At 49.6% G+C, this 17,844-nt stretch overlaps 1 protein-coding gene across 1 annotated transcript in view; it reads left to right on the forward strand.

Annotated features, from left to right (window-relative positions):
* WDR55 (WD repeat domain 55) overlaps nt 1–17,844 on the forward strand; it is a 248,131-nt gene that overhangs the window by 93,057 nt on the left and 137,230 nt on the right. Inside the window, exon 3 of the mRNA XM_078653441.1 lies at nt 5,965–6,122. Within this exon, the coding sequence (XP_078509567.1) occupies nt 5,965–6,122 (158 nt within the window). The remainder of the gene's footprint in view (nt 1–5,964; nt 6,123–17,844) is intronic.

Below are 17,844 nucleotides of genomic sequence, written 5' to 3' on the forward strand. Positions count from 1 at the left end.
TCCATACCGCTACCCTCCTCTGCATCACCATCCCCTTCTGTCTCTGACAAGGCCGCGGCCCCTTTGCTCTGTTTTTTCGCCTTAAACTGGAGCTTCGTTTGTTGTTTTTCCGGCTTACCCATCTTGTTGTCGTGGCGTGGTATGCCCCAGCTCCTATTCGGACCACCACCAATGTCTGATAGCACTTTAATTGCACCAGGTACACGAAGTAATCAGGGTCGCTAGAGTCGTGATGCAGTTACGATGCGACAGATGTCAGGTGGCAATGTCTAAGTCTACAGTTCTGCGAGCAGCTCATTTATAATTTGGTAGGCAATGACGCACTCGTGGCCATATCTACATTACAGCCGCTGTCCTCGCACTCCTCTGTGCTCTAGGAATTGCCAGCCCGCCATGTTGAATTTTATTCAGCAGGGCTTGCCGCTGTGTTAATAGCGCTGCTCTAAGCTTCAATATTGTCAATCACCGGTGTGTCACAGGAGCAGAGCGCCATGTTTCGGGTGGCCGCAGCGCATATCAGACACAGTGACTAAGATAGGCTCCTCGTTCCGTTTACCACCTCGGTCTTCGTGCGTTTCATTGGAGCCGCCATTTTACCCACTGCCGGCACCCCGTGCATCGCATCTTTTTGGGTACTCACTGTTAGCGCGTCGCGTGGTCAGGTGCGGCTCTTCTGGGATCACCGCAGGGCAGCCCCCACACGCCGTGGAAGTATATGTAGTCTGCCCCGGGCGATGAGTTGCTGCAGATTTCTACTTAGGGACGTTTGATCCATAAGCTGCGCGTTAGTATGGTATAGCTCACAAGCAAAAGGGCGGAAGCCGTGGATTTTGCACGTATATCGGGATCTCCGAGCCGGCAGGAATCCTGGGCACTGCATCAACCCTCGCTCTTGAAGTCTTTTGTTAGCGCCAGTCCGCCATGTCACAGTTTATCCAGCGGGGTTTACCGCTGCGTGAGGATCGCCACACCGAGTCCCATCCGATGTATACACAGGCTGGATGCTTGCGCTGAGCGTCATGTAAACGGGTGATTAGTGTGCACGCTGAACACAGGCAGTAAATTATTGTTCTCGCTCCTTGCACAGGTTTATTACAAGCTCAGACACCGTGCGTTCCACCGGAGCCACCATCCCGCTCACTTCCGACGCCCCGCGCTACACATCCCACTGAGCAACCACAGTCCGCTTATCCCGTGGTGAAGTGTCGGTCGCTCACCCACGCACCTTTGCTGAGCCCCAGGGAGTCTTCAACGAGCAAGTCAGGGCATATCCCAAGCTTCGTGGAGGCTCTTCGCTTCTCCGGCCTCAGACCGCGGGCGCCGCCATTTTGAATCCGCGGCCGCAGTTCTCGCTTTTTTTCCTCTCAAGCGGCGTTACGGGCGATTTATCGGCTCAATGAACACCCGCTGGTCATTGTCCAGGTTTTTCGACGCTTATATCTTTGGTTATAATTTATATCACAGCTGCCAGCACAGCGTTATTTGTGGCAATAGTCACCCGTCCGGCGGAGCTGCCTGAGGAGCCAGCCATTCTGCAGTACGCCCTCTAGTGCCCCCCCTGGTCAGCCTTATTTCATCGTAGCTCCTTCTATGGTCTTGTCCGCATCAGCAAATCCTGTTCAGAGGGCCCTCCCTGAGAAGGTATCTGGCCTCTTGGAACACTCATTGGCTACAGCCAGCAGCCTCATCCCGCTGGGGTCCTCAAATTCTAGAAATTGCCAAGTCCAAATGAAGAAATCTTCACCGCAGCCTCGTCCAGTGACTCCTCGAAAACAATGCCTCTTCCTCGGACACCGCCAGCTGCCTTGCCCAGCTAAACTAACTTTTCAGACATTTTCCCTTTAAATTTCTTTTAAATCCTAAGGCAAGCAACACCAGGCCCAATACACTCCATATTGTTTAACCTTCATTGCGGTCAGCCTTAACTTTCAAATTTGCCTCGGTCTCACAAGACCAATATCCCCTGTTGGCGCTTTGTTCTTTTTAGTGCTATTTCTCAGTTTAAAAATTCATAACTCTGTTTCTACAGATAGGATTTTTGTTCTTTTGGTGACATTTTATTTATTGCATTTTACTCTGTTTTTCTTGCGTTGTGTTTTCACTTTATTACTGTTTGCGTGCTGCATAACTTTATGTATTACTTCTAAATAAAGTTGGACTGCTTTTGTGCTAAGCCAGCAGTGTTAAGCTCAAGTTAATTTTATTAATTTTGCGGTTCACCCTGACAGTGATTGTGGTTGTTGCTTGATTAAGGCTCACACCCCCTTCAACGAAAACTCGCTAATAACGAGTCGCAATTTAAGGAGAAGCAAAACCAGGTGGTAACCATGAAGTCCAATAGGAAAAAAATAAAATAAATTGCAAACAAGAAACCGGTATAGGGTAAAACAAACACACCTAAGGAGACTCAGTAGGAGCATGAGGAAAATCCCAATGCCAGGTCTCTACATTGTGGCAAGGCGGCTGAGGCTCCAGGCTGCAGCCCAGAACTGACACAGGATCCAGGAGCGCATTTTCCGGCTGCGCATTACACTCCTGGGCCAGACTGAGGAGCAGATCTACTCAAAATACAGGCTAAATGGGGCAATGATAAGGAAGCTCATCAGAGACCTTGACCCCCTGATGCAGCACCCAACACGGAGGACCAACGCAGTGCCCACCCATGTCCAGCACCTGCACAGATAGGCTGCTCAGGCTCGATGTGCCCTCACTGGCATCATCATCCCCCCCCCTTGCATGGCCATGGCCGCACACCTGTTGATTCTCAACTGCGGTGGTAACCTGCTCCAAGGCCCTTGCTACATCTTGGCAGCATTGTACCATTTGAAGCTGCATGGCCAGCGACCTGCGCGAAAGTTGTGATGTTGCGTTCCCTATGAGGTGGTTTGACCGGGTATATGCAGACAGCCTAGTCAGCCGCTGGCAGTAGAGTCGGCAGGTGATGTCCTGCTGCGATACCATCAGTTGGTTATTTTCCTTCACTGCAGCCGTTAGCTCCTGCAGACTTTCCGTCAGCTGATTAATATTGCGTGCAGTTTTGTACAACTGCAGCTGCATGGCTGCCATGTGCTGTGCCTGCTTGTGGTTCACAGCTAGCATCCGGGACTCAATTCCAAGCCCTAGATTTTGGGCCTGTTGCTCCCTGTGTGGTCGTGTGGTCACGGTGCGCTGCTGCCTCAACCGGTCGCTTGCCTGGGACCGCTTAGTGGCTGTGCGGCGTGTCTGCCTCCTGGGTGGTGGTGGGGTCTGATCCACTGCCATGCGTGACGCCTGGGGTAGTGGAACTGCTCCTGTGTCTACAGGGGTGGCCCTGCGCGTTTGTGAAGGTACTGGTACTGGTGCAGGTGCGTTTGACGGTCTAGGTGCTGGGGCTGTCTGGCTATCTCCCTCCATCTCATCCGGAGTCTCCGCAATATGGAGTGCCTCGATGTCTGTGGTCTTGGCATCTGCGGCACCTATGATGAGAATGAATGCATGATTAATGATATGATTCTGGCACCTGGGATGTAGCAACATGCATGCAGACTTCCATCCCCTGACTGGCTTTAGGGGTATGTTTCACTTGACTGTTCTGGGTGTGTGTGGCTATCAGGGCACATTTTCACACTACAGGTCCCACAATGCAATTGGGTGTTTGTGATGGGCAGGGACTGCATTACTGGGTTTACCAAATGGCAGGCTATGGAGGCATGGGCATTGTTGGGGTACGGGGTCGCACTTGCTTTGTTCTTACCTTGTGATTGGTGTGTGTCTCGGAAGGTGTCCCCCACGCAGGCTACAGGGTTGATAGTGTCCTCAACCAAGTCCTCCAGTGGTGTGTTAGACGGAACTGTGGACTCTCCTCCTCCCGTGACCAGTCTCTCCCCCAGCCTCTCCGCAATGCGTTCTTTAGCACGACCTCTGAGGTCCTACCACCTCTTCTTGAGGTCATCGATTGACCGCTGGGTCACTCCTCTGCGTTGACCTTCGCCCTGATGCGCAGCCAGATGCGCAGCCAGATGTGCCTTTTGTCAGCCTCGGCCACCTTCCTGGAAAGCTTTCCGAAAAGCTTGTCATGGTCCTTGCTGACCCCCTCAATCAAGTACTCCAACTCTTGTTCGGAGAACTTGATTTTCCTCTTCCTGCCAGTTTCACTGCCTCCTGCTGCATCCTGGGACATTGTGGTTGCAATGTGTGTCCTTTCTTGGGTCTGCAGGGTGTGTCTCCTGGAGCTCAGTGCTGAGCCTCCTCCTCAATCCAGCTCTGTGTTCCAAATGAGTCATGGAGCTGCCTACTTCCTGGTTGTGATGTCATCATTGTGCTCAAAATGCGACTTCCCGTTTTTGTGATCTCACAATCTGCGAGATCGCGATTTGCGATTTCGGTATTTGCGGAAATCGCAATTTCGGTTTGGGAAACAGGCGATTCTGCGAATTAATAGCGATTTAAGGAAAATCGCATACGGCGATTGCGAATCACACTTTATTTGCGATTTTGATGATGCATCCCATTCTGCGAATTCTAAATAGCGATTCGGTATTTTTCGCTATTTGGAATTCGCAGATTGGGTGCTTGATGAATCTGGGGGTTTGTCCCAAACGCCTATCAGAAGAAATAATTTGGGACCAAACAATGTTTTTCATTGGTAATCCCATAGTGTATATGAAATCTTAATCAGTGTAAAACATCAAATAGATTTTTCCACTACACAGACTACAAAAGATGTTTCTCATTTAATCAACAAGTATATGTTGCTCATGCATATTATCAGAGAGAAATCAATCTAGCTGTTACCTCTACAGTATGTCTAGCACTTGTTATGTTTCCCCAAAACATCATGCCTCCTTACACCTCATACTTATAAACTGCTTACAATAAGAGATTCAAGAAAAGAAGAAAATGCCAACACTGAAATGTCATGGAAAATGAAACTGGGATTTAGTCACCTATTGAGGTGTGGGATGAAATCTGTAAAACAGTCCTATCATGACTGAACATACCAAAGGAACAGTCCATTTGAAGGACAGCGCTTCCTTTTTTGTGTGTGGACTGTATTTGATAGAGTTAGTGACAGCAAGGCACTCCACTCCTCTGATCCTTCCTTCTGGAACTTCAGTGTATGTTCAGTACAGGCACGAAGAGGACCCATTACACAGATGAGACATACTCCGAGAAACACACACTTGCATTCTTTCTCAGTACACCAGCAAGCAACACCATTTTCTTACATGCCCAGCAGAACTGATGTTATTGTCCCCCTTCTCCTGCATCACAATCTCACCTGTCTGCTGTGTCCAAACAGCACTTTGCTGCTCTTCTGTCTGTGTTTAATATGCACATGTGGGTTGTTAATCTGAGACGATAATTAAACGTTCTCACCAACATAAATACCTTTAGAATTTCTCAGTTATGTGTACAAAGACTAACTTTAGGTTTTCTCTTTGATTACATTGAAAGTGCATTCATTCTCTATTGTTTTGGTCATTTGGGGGTACCTGGAATTTCTCAGGTCCAGGTAGTGCAAGCTGCTGCAGCAGTGACTCCATCCTTTTGTTCTTTCAGGCCTATCTGGTGGAACTGGGTCACAAGGATGACCATGCATCTGTCTTTATTCTAATGTATGCTGTCCCCACCATTCTCACACCATTGCCCAGCTGCTGCTGCTTCTGCAAATAGGGGATAGATGAGCCGGTGGCCATTCTGCATTAGCTGGTGCATGATGGCAGACTTAAAAATTGCATGAAGGTGATTCCTCCATCCATGTCTGTACGAGGGCCTTTGCATATAAAGAAAATGTGTTCTGACTAACCCGCTCATTGATAATTACTTTGGTCATTTAAGTCTTGAAAAGCTACGTTGACCATGTTAAGATTAAAACCAGTGACTCACCCTTAACCCAGTGAGCTATTTTATGGGCTTTCATTGTATTCTCAGGCACGCATGGTTTGTGTGTTTTAGCTCTCATGTCCCTTTCTTTCTTTCTAGGTCAGTTTAGAGGAAGAAGATGAACCTGAGGAAGCGAGGGAACCCCGAGTTCGAGACACGCCAGAGGACATCATCTTTGAGGCTGCAGTGAATACCATTGCTTTTCATCCAACTCAAGATATTTTGGCTGCAGGCGATCTTGATGGAGATGTTTATGTGTAAGTGTATTTTTCCTGCTGTAAAATAATACTAGAATCTGCTGCTAAGGTGTACATCTTCATTTACCTTCACTTGTGTTTCTTGGTCTCAACTGGAGCATTGGATTTAAATATTTAGGCGAACTCTCCAGAAGGATAACGATGGAAGCATTTGAGAGAAAGCAGACTAGAATGGGAATGGTTTAACCTGTATTTCCCTGAAAGAAAATATGTAAAGGAATCTGGAAAGAGCTTGGATGAAAACATTGAGGTGTTCGAATTAAATGAATGCAACGAAAAAGGTTCTGTTTGTTTAGTGCGCGAGTACTCAAAAACATTTTCAAAGGGGCCAAAAGGTATGGTATGGGATGTGACTGAGAGCGACGTGGTCCTAGAGGGAGGTTGGTGACTAGAATAAATTGTGCAAAGGGCACAGTTCTGGCTGTTTAGTCCCCCCTACACCCTCTAAGTAAATCCCTGGCTTTAAGAGCTATAGATCTGCGCAGACATTGAGTTTATTAAATGTGATTAACATGTACTATCTTTGTTTCGATCCTCTTACCACCTCCAGTAGAATAGATTTGAGGGCTCATGATAATTGGTCTTGGTGAGTACAAAGGGAGTGCTTTGGTTTTCCTAATTGAATTTAAATAGTATTTGAAGACCAATCCGCAGAATCCACCACAGATGCTGCCAAGGATGCATCTGCTGACCCATCATCCATAGTAGAGGCTTCACAACCTCCTGTTGTCTTTTAGAAGAAGATTCAATTAATTTAATGAGTGCTGAAAAAAACAGTAATGTACTACGGTTGGCAGAGACATCCATCTCATACTCACCTATAGAAGCAGTCCAGTGTTTACTTTTTGGACCTGACTCTAGGAGGCTTTCCATCTAATCTTAGCTATACCACTTTACAACACAGATAGATAGTAAAGACTCTATTCAAAATGTGGACATACCCCCCTTTCAATATGGTGGGTATTCCTTGGATCTAACCATGCTATCACCCCATCCTGGTTCTGGTGGAGTAAGAAAGCTGGAAACCGTGAAAGCAGAAGACATGTTTTTAATCTCCTTTCCCCTGTGTGACCAAATTGTATTCCTTTCATTTATCACTTTTTGAGTTTAATCCTCAGCTCCTATTTCGAAAGATTGGAATTTTAAACGTGGCTGATTAGAAAACTTGAGTGGACCCCACCACAATTTGGATATTACCCCCAGAAGGCAGAACCAATTCACGTAAACTGCTTAATAAAATGTGGGAAGGTTAAATACCATGAAATAAGCAGCCCAGCCTTGCATTCTTGGTTCTCCTTCTTAACCAATGTGTAGGAGAGTAGGGTCTGCAATCCTATGATCACCCAGATTTTTGCTTTTTGCTTCACTGGTTTACGACTTTCCCTGGCTGTGGGCCTGCTAATCAGACCCACAGCCTAGCTGTTCTCTCTACTCCAAATTGTACCCAGGTACTGAATTGGCACTGGGCCCTCTCAAGTCCCTGTACCCAGGGCTGAGGTGCACCCAGAAGTCTCCCAGGGGCTGCAGCATGTATTATGCCACCCCTGGGTTGACTAACTAAATCAGACACAACTGGCTGCTTGACAGCTGAGGCAAAGTGGTGTAATCACCCTTTGCTTTAGATATAGTATTCCTATATCTAAACCTAAATGGGCACACAGATCTCCTATCAGTCACTCCTATGGCAGGCCTTAACAATCCTGAAGGCAGAGTGCTTGGAATCGTGTGAGATAGTGCTCTGGCATGAGCTGAGCCTGTCTGCGGCTTTCGGGATCCATCCCTTAGCCGTTTCCATGATATCGCATACCATATACTCTTAAGTGCATTATAATCCTCGCGGTTATATGCCAACTCTGGTATCGCTTTATCAAAACATGTCGAGTAAGGTGTCATACGAATTGGAATACTAACCCCTCGCCAATTCTGGCGACGGGGTTAGCATTCCACCCTTCTAGAGGGACACGACATGTATGTAACCTGTAACCCCGGTTAAAGTCAGACATAGCCTTAGCTCCACAAAATGGATGCTGCCACCGAGACACAAGTCTGCCCTTCTGCTGCTGGGAGTCCTCCCAGAGCAGGAGGCAAGGACAAAGGGTTTCCTGTCAGGGGCGGTGCCAGCACCGTCCCAGACAGGATTTTGTGTATCCTAGGTAGGCAGGGCTTTAGAGGAAGGTGACTGCAAGTGGCACCCCGGTGCTCACTGTGCATAGGCCGGCTGAAACCAGTTCCAGGGGCACTCCAGCCCCTGGCCTGGGGAAAGCCCGCCAAAGGAGAGGGGTGTAACCACCCCCCTCCTAGTCCCACCCATAGGGCAGGACTTAGTCGCGTGCCAGCCCCTTTTTGCAGGATAAAGGTAGGAACTGGCCCCCTTCCAAATTAGATCATCTTTGAATCCTGAAACTACTTTCCACGAAAGGAACTCAAGACTTCTTCCCAAGATTCTCCCTTGTGACTAAGGAGTAGTCACCCTGCAGCAGCAGGCACCAACCAAGCATCGCGGTTTGTTGCCAGTCTCTCCTTCGGATCAAGACTGCTCCAGCACGACGAGAACCGGCTTCCCTGGCACCTCTGACCTCAACCTACATCATCAGCCCAGCTGTGATCCGTGGGTGCGACGAGACCTCGAGGGACCGGCCATCTTCAGAACTGCACGATGCTCGTCCAGCACGACCACGAGTGACCCTCGACCGAGTGCTTTGGGGTAAGAGAAGCCCCGACCCTGAGCAGCTCCAGCACCGAAGTTCAGCCCCCCTGCATCCACGAGATCTGCGTGGGGCCCTTCTGCTCTTTGCTGCCAACCGCGTTGTCCAGGTCGCTTGCCCGTTGGCTAGTGACCCCTTCACGACGCTCCACGACGACAATTACTGCTGGTCTGGTTGCTCCAGACTAGCCCTTGCTCCCCTCCAACAGAGGAGCACCCTGGACCCTCCTGGTCCACTCAAGACGCCATTTTAGGTCCACCGCGTGGCCCTTGCATTTACCAAGACTTGTTGCCCAAATCCTGGGTCCAGCGACGTCGACAGCAAGAACCTTCGTGGGACAGCTCGCACCTCCATCCTGGTCGCCGACAACGCCTCCTGGTCCGAGAGACTGCAGAGCCCAGCAGCGCCCACTCACCTGGCTGAGGTGACTTCGTCCGGTGCCATCCTGGTGCCCACTCAAATCACTGGCTAGTGATTCAGAACTTGGTCCCCTCTGCTTACAGGTTTCTTCCTTCCTGATCCAGGCTTGGATCTCCACGAACTCTCTTCACTGGCCGCCTGCCAGCAACTCCTTCTTCAGGCTCCTGGTTCTTCAACGTGGGTTTCCGACGCAACTTCAACCCTAGGCAGCCGCAGCCCCTGGGCTAGGTAAACCAAGTACTCCGGTGCTTCAGCATAGTCCAACACCCTAAGTGTTCGGATCCACCCCCGTTTTCGACCCACCTAGTCGGGTTCGCCCGAGAACAGTAACTTTGCAACTGCTAGCCTCCATAGACTTTTTCCCGCCTTACGCGTGAGAGTTCCCACTCTGCACACGACGTCCACAGGCCTCCTGCATCTAATCCCAGTGTTTAGAATTGTAGGCCTAGCGATTCCTGAGTCTAGAAAAGTACTACTTACCTGCTAGCAAGTTCGCATTCCACTTACTGTGTATATGGTTTTTCGTGCCCCTAGGGCATTTGTGTAAATTGTGCGACTTAAAGTATTTTCGTAAGAGTTTTGTTGTGTGCTTAGCTCCCTGACTCATAAAGAGTTCAGGGTAGTCTTGTTATAAATAAATATCTGTTTATTTTCATAACAACTTGTGTGGTGTCCTTTCACTTGGTGTTCAAGGGGTAATGTGATGGTAAAACAGTTGGCTTAACACGCCCTCTAGATTCTTAGCCTTAGACTGCTCGTATCCATGCTACTAGGATAGCTGGTCTATAAGGTTGACTTACAACCAATCATCAATAAGGGTTGTTTGGACTGATACAAAGTGCTCACTAGAATAGGGAACATTATATATCAGGCCAACTTCTCACATTGGTGAGCAGCGGTTGGGATTTGAGCTTGCTGTTGTTTTACCACACATATCCTAAGAATATCATTTGAAAGATCACATAAGTACTAAGGTACATATAACTTAGCTTAGAATACTCTGAGTTCTACTGAACCAGCTGTTGTAGCTCCTAGGGCCTAGCACACCCTAAACTACAACTCTAGCAAGGGATCAGTAGGTAAACATATAGTGTAGGTAAGTGCACCACTTGCACCTCACTAGAAAAGCATGTCTACCCAGGGAGAGTCTACTGAGACTCCCCTTGTGGCAGTTGACCCTCCACAGGTCACTTCAAGATATGCAGCTCTCAGTTTCCAGGAGATGAGACAAGTGTGTACCTCCAGGAAACTGAAACAGGGGTCCAACCCCACCATTCCCTTTCTGATAGGTCTCTTAGAGACATATGATGCGAGAAAGATTTCTCAGCTAGATGGGAATATGCCAGCCTTAGAGGGTACCACTGGGGATCCAGACCTCCACAACACTGTAAATGCAGTTGAGGAGGAGGATCCTGAGGAACTCTCTGGGGATGAGGCAGACAAAGGTCTTGAGGTAGTCAGAAGGCTAACTAGGGCCAACATAGACTTGCTTGGGCTAGGATCTGGGGGACCCCCAGTACTGACCCTAAGTAGGCCTAACCTTGGAGTTAGGAGAGATAGATCTCTTTCTAGGGACTCCAATAGATCTCTGCACTCTAATGCCTCTTCTCAGAGGAGAAGGAACTCTCCCCAGAGGAGATTGACTTCCCCTCAGAGAATAGAGCATGAAGCCAGAATGAGACAGGCTGCTCTGAGGATTGAAAGGGAAGAACTTGCCCTGGCCAAAGAAAAGCTTGCCTTTGCTAGAGAGCAGCAGATGAGTGGGTTAGTTCCCACTGGTGGCAGCAATTTCCCAAGAGAAAAAGAGAAGGGTTTAGATACTAAACACCTGACAAAAATAGTGCCCCCCTTTAAACAAGGGGATGACATCCAGAAATGGATGGCTGCTTTGGAGAGGGCCTGCACTGTGCAGGACATTCCCCAGAGTCAGTGGGCAGCTATACTGTGGCTCTCCTTTGATGGCAAAGGTAGAGATAAGCTCCTCACTACAAGAGTGGAGGATGTTAACAATTACCAGGTCCTGAAGAATACACTGGTTGATGGGTTTGGTTTAACCACTGAGCAGTACAGGTTGCTGTTCAGAGACACCCAGAAAACTCAGTCTCAGGACTGGTCTGACTTTGTGGATAGTGCCACTAAGGCTTTGGAGGGCTGGTTGCTGGGTAGCAAGGTTACTGATTACACAGGATTGTATAATCTGATGATGAGAGAACAAATTTTAAATAACTGTCAGAACCAGTTGTTGCACCAGCACCTTGTTGATTCAGATCTGACCTCTCCCCAAGAATTGGGAAAGAAGGCAGACAAATGGGTCAGAACAAGGATCAAGCAGAACCAGAACCAGAACCAGGGTGGTCAAAAGAAAGCAGACCAGAAGGGTAATACTAAGAGTGAACAAAATGACCAGAAGTCTTCAACAGGTCCCCAACAAACCAAAGAGGGTGGGGGTCAGGCTTCACAGCAGAAAAAGAAGACTCAAGAAGGCCAGTCAAAAAGGTGGTGCCAGTACTGTAAAAGTAAGTCTCACTGGTTTAGTGAGTGCACCAAAAGAGGAGGGCAAACCTCTACCACTACAGCCCCTAAGGCAACTGCACCCCCTAGTACAGTCAGTAGTGGTAGTGCACCTCCCAAGGGATTAGTTGGGTTAACCTTGGGAACTGAGGAGTCTGACAACTTAGTTGGCACACTCACTCAGGCTGTCCTTGTCTGTACAGCGGATATGAATATGTCCCCTGATGTAAGTCCCAATACTTTGGGCAAATACAGGCAGACACCTTTAATAAATGGCAAAATGGCTCAGGCCTATAGGGACACTTGTGCCAGTGTCACCATGGTGACACCTAACTTTGTGGACCCTGGACAGATCATGCCAGGTACAGATTTCCTGGTGACCAATGCCAGCAACGTCACTACCAGTCCTAGTATGGCGATTGTTGCTTTCTCCTGGGGAGGGGTAAGTGGCCAAAAGAAAGTTGTGGTTAGTTCAGACCTCCCAGTGGATTGTTTGTTGGGAAATGATTTGGAGTCATCCCTATGGTCAGAAGTGGAGCAGAGGACTCACATGGAAATGTTAGGCTTGCCAGCACATGTGCTTGCTGTGACTAGGTCACAGGCCAGAAGATGCCCCACTGAACAGGTGCTGGATCCTGGAAGAATGGACCAGACACCTTCCAAGAAGAAGAGCAGTAGGGTTAAGGCTTTGCCTTCCCCCTTGCCCCAGGTTGAGGATCAAGTCTCTGAGGAGGCTGATCTGAGAGAGCTGAGGGAAACTGAGCCTAAAGAGCTTGAACTTGATCAAGTTGAGTTTCTGGGCTCAGGGGGACCCTCCAGAGAAGACCTGGGGAAGGCACAGTTAGACTGCCCTTCCCTTGAACCCCTCAGACAGCAGGCTGCTGCTGAGGCTGCAGGGAATGCCACAGGTACCCATAGGGTATACTGGGAAGATGGACTCCTGTACTCTGAGTCAAGAGACCCCAAGCCTGGTGCAACCAGGAGGCTGGCCATCCCCTTGTCTCTGAGAGGTTTCCTTCTCACCTTGGCCCATGAGATTCCCCTTGCAGGTCACTTAGGCCAGACAAAGACTTGGGACAGGCTTGTCTCACACTTTCACTGGCCTCACATGAGTGAGAATACCAAGGAGTTTTGTCGCTCCTGTGTCACTTGCCAAGCCAGTGGTAAGTCAGGTGGCACAACAAAGGCCTCCCTCATACCACTACCTGTGGTGGGGGTTCCCTTTGAAAGGGTGGGGATTGACATTGTTGGCCCAATGGAACCCCAGACAGCATCAGGGCACAAGTTTATACTGGTGGTGGTGGACCATGCCACCAGGTATCCTGAAGCTGTTCCACTTAGGACCACTACAGCACCTGTAGTGGCAAGGGCCCTAGTTGGAGTGTTCTCCAGAGTGGGCTTCCCTAAGGAGGTTGTTTCTGACAGAGGTGCAAACTTCATGTCAGGATATCTGACTGCAATGTGGAAGGAATGTGGTGTCAACTACAAGTTCACCACACCCTATCATCCGCAGTGCAATGGGCTTGTTGAGAGATTCAACAGGACCCTCAAAGGGATGATTCATGGACTACCTGAAAAGCTCAGGCGTAGATGGGATGTCCTGATACCCTGCCTCTTGTTTGCTTACAGAGAGGTCCCACAGAAGGGGGTTGGCTACAGCCCTTTTGAACTTCTGTATGGGCATCCTGTAAGAGGACCCCTGTGTTTGGTGAAGGAAGGATGGGAGAGACCTCTCAAAAAGCCTGCAACCAGCATAGTGGACTATGTACTTGGTCTCCGCTCCAGGATGGCTGAATACATGGAGAAGGCAACTAAAAACCTAGAGGCCAGCCAAGAACTCCAAAAAGCTTGGCATGACCAGAAGGCTGTCCTGACTGTGTACCAGCCTGGACAGAAGGTGTGGGTACTGGAGCCAGTGGCCCCAGCAGCCCTTAAAGACAAATGGTCTGGGCCCCACACCATCATTGAGCAAAAGTGAGAGGTCACCTACCTGGTGGACCTTGGAACCCCCAGGAGCCCCCTCAGGGTGCTCCATGTGAACAGGCTCAAGGCATATGTCGACAGGAAGGACATGAGCTTGCTCATGGCCACAGATGAGGGACAGGAGGAAGAGAGTGACCCTCTCCCAGACCTGCTCACTCAGAATCCTGATGATGGATCAGTAGATGGTGTTGTCTTTTGTGGCAGCCTCTCTGAACATCAGCAACAGGATTGCAGACAAGTTCTGCAATCCTTCAGACATATGTTCTCTCTGACACCCAGTCAAACTGATTGGTGCACCCATGAAGTGGACACTGGAGACAGTCTGCCTGTCAAGAGTATAATCTACAGACAGCCTGATCATGTCAGAGCATGCATCAAGACAGAAGTGCAGAAAATGTTGGAGCTGGGAGTCATTGAGCCCTCAGATAGCCCTTGGGCTAGCCCAGTAGTTCTAGTGCCAAAGCCTCACACCCAGGGTGGTAAGAGAGAGATGAGGTTTTGCGTAGACTACAGAGGCCTCAATGCAGTCACTAAGACTGATGCCCACCCAATACCAAGGGCAGATGAACTTATAGATAGATTGGCTTCTGCCAACTACTTACGCACATTTGACCTGACAGCTGGGTATTGGCAAATCAGGTAAGCTGAGGAAGCCAGGCCCAAGACAGCATTTTCTACCCCTGGTGGGCATTATCAGTTTGTGGTAATGCCCTTTGGTTTGAAAAATGCACCTGCCACCTTCCAAAGGCTGGTGAATCAAGTTCTCACTGGGATGGATGACTTCTGTGCAGCATATCTGGATGATATTGCTGTCTTTAGCTCCACCTGGGAGGATCACCTGGTCCACCTGAGGAAAGTGTTAGAGGCTCTGCAAAAGGCAGGCCTCACTATCAAGGCCACTAAGTGCCAGATAAGGCAGACACAGGTTGTATACCTGGGCCACCTTGTAGGTGGAGGCCAGGTTCAGCCATTGGAGAGTAAGATACAGGCCATCAAGGACTGGGCTCCCCCAATCACCCAGACTCAGATTCGAGCTTTCTTGGGCCTGACTGGGTACTATAGGAAATTTGTCAGAAATTATGGGTCCATAGTGACCCCCCTTAATGACCTGACAAGTAAAAAGATGCCAAAGAAAGTTCAGTGGACAGCAAGCTGTCAGAAAGCATTCAATGACCTAAAGCAGGCCATGTGCACAGCACCTATCCTAAAGAGTCCAGACTTCTCCAAACCATTCATTGTCCAAACAGATGCTTCTGAGTTGGGTGTGGGAGCTGTTCTATCTCAGCTGAATTTTGATGGCAACGACCAGCCAATTGCTTTCATTAGCAGAAGGCTGACCCCCCAGAGAGAAAAATTGGTCAGCTATTGAGAGGGAGGCCTTTGCTGTGGTTTGGGCCCTGAAGAAGCTGAGGTCCTACTTGTTTGGCACTCACTTCACAGTTCAGACCGACCACAAGCCCCTCTTATGACTAAGTCAGATGAAGGGTGAAAACCCCAAACTACTTAGGTGGTCCATTTCCCTACAGGGGATGGATTTTACAGTGGAGCACAGACCTGGTACTGATCATGGCAATGCTGATGGGCTCTCCAGGTATTTCCACTTAGAGCAAGAAGACTCACCTGGTCAAGGTTAGTTTATTGTCCCAAAGTTTGGGGGGGGGTCATGTAGGAGAGTAGGGTCTGCAATCCTATGATCACCCAGATTTTTGCTTTTTGCTTCACTGGTTTACGACTTTCCCTGGCTGTGGGCCTGCTAATCAGACCCACAGCCTAGCTGTTCTCTCTACTCCAAATTGTACCCAGGTACTGAATTGGCACTGGGCCCTCTCAAGTCCCTGTACCCAGGGCTGAGGTGCACCCAGAAGTCTCCCAGGGGCTGCAGCATGTATTATGCCACCCCTGGGTTGACTAACTAAATCAGACACAACTGGCTGCTTGACAGCTGGGGCAAAGTGGTGTAATCACCCTTTGCTTTAGATATAGTATTCCTATATCTAAACCTAAATGGGCACACAGATCTCCTATCAGTCACTCCTATGGCAGGCCTTAACAATCCTGAAGGCAGAGTGCTTGGAATCGTGTGAGATAGTGCTCTGGCATGAGCTGAGCCTGTCTGCGGCTTTCGGGATCCATCCCTTAGCCGTTTCCATGATATCGCATACCATATACTCTTAAGTGCATTATAATCCTCGCGGTTATATGCCAACTCTGGTATCGCTTTATCAAAACATGTCGAGTAAGGTGTCATACGAATTGGAATACTAACCCCTCGCCAATTCTGGCGACGGGGTTAGCATTCCACCCTTCTAGAGGGACACGACATGTATGTAACCTGTAACCCCGGTTAAAGTCAGACATAGCCTTAGCTCCACAAAATGGATGCTGCCACCGAGACACAAGTCTGCCCTCCTGCTGCTGGGAGTCCTCCCAGAGCAGGAGGCAAGGACAAAGGGTTTCCTGTCAGGGGTGGTGCCAGCACCGTCCCAGACAGGATTTTGTGTATCCTAGGTAGGCAGGGCTTTAGAGGAAGGTGACTGCAAGTGGCACCCCGGTGCTCACTGTGCATAGGCCGGCTGAAACCAGTTCCAGGGGCACTCCAGCCCCTGGCCTGGGGAAAGCCCGCCAAAGGAGAGGGGTGTAACCACCCCCCTCCTAGTCCCACCCATAGGGCAGGACTTAGTCGCGTGCCAGCCCCTTTTTGCAGGATAAAGGTAGGAACTGGCCCCCTTCCAAATCAGATCATCTTTGAATCCTGAAACTACTTTCCACGAAAGGAACTCAAGACTTCTTCCCAAGATTCTCCCTTGTGACTAAGGAGTAGTCACCCTGCAGCAGCAGGCACCAACCAAGCATCGCGGTTTGTTGCCAGTCTCTCCTTCGGATCAAGACTGCTCCAGCACGAAGAGAACCGGCTTCCCTGGCACCTCTGACCTCAACCTACATCATCAGCCCAGCTGTGATCCGTGGGTGCGACGAGACCTCGAGGGACCGGCCATCTTCAGAACTGCACGACGCTTGTCCAGCACGACTCCCGAGTGACCCTCGACTGAGTGCTTTGGGGTAAGAGAAACCCCGACCCTGAGCAGCTCCAGCACCGAAGTTCAGCCCCCCTGCATCCACGAGAATTGCGTGGGGCCCTTCTGCTCTTTGCTGCCAACCGCGTTGTCCAGGTCGCTTGCCCGTTGGCTAGTGGCCCCTTCACGACGCTCCACGATGACAACTACTGCTGGTCTGGTTGCTCCAGACTAGCCCTTGCTCCCCTCCAACAGAGGAGCACCCTGGACCCTCCTGGTCCACTCAAGACGCCATTTTAGGTCCACCGCGTGGGCCTTGCATTTGCCAAGACTTGTTGCCCAAATCCTGGGTCCAGCGACGTCGACAGCAAGAACCTTCGTGGGACAGCTCGCACCTCCATCCTGGTCGCCGACAACGCCTCCTGGTCCGAGAGACTGCAGAGCCCAGCAGCGCCCACTCACCTGGCTGAGGTGACTTCGTCCGGTGCCATCCTGGTGCCCACTCAAATCACTGGCTAGTGATTCAGAACTTGGTCCCCTCTGCTTACAGGTTTCTTCTTTCCTGATCCAGGCTTGGATCTCCACGAACTCTCTTCACTGGCCGCCTGCCAGCAACTCCTTCTTCAGGCTCCTGGTTCTTCAACGTGGGTTTCCGACGCAACTTCAACCCTAGGCCCCTGGGCTAGGTAAACCAAGTACTCTGGTGCTTCAGCATAGTCCAACACCCTAAGTGTTCGGATCCACCCCCGTTTTCGACCCACCTAGTCGGGTTCGCCCGAGAACAGTAACTTTGCAACTGCTAGCCTCCATAGACTTTTTCCCGCCATACGCGTGAGAGTTCCCACTCTGCACACGACGTCCACAGGCCTCCTGCATCTAATCCCAGTGTTTAGAATTGTAGGCCTAGCGATTCCTGAGTCTAGAAAAGTACTACTTACCTGCTAGCAAGTTCGCATTCCACTTACTGTGTATATGGTTTTTCGTGCCCCTAGGGCATTTGTGTAAATTGTGCGACTTAAAGTATTTTCGTAAGAGTTTTGTTGTGTGCTTAGCTCCCTGACTCATAAAGAGTTCAGGGTAGTCTTGTTA

Source organism: Lissotriton helveticus, chromosome 7, assembly GCF_964261635.1.
Source record: "Lissotriton helveticus chromosome 7, aLisHel1.1, whole genome shotgun sequence".
Taxonomy (NCBI): Eukaryota; Metazoa; Chordata; class Amphibia; order Caudata; family Salamandridae; genus Lissotriton; species Lissotriton helveticus.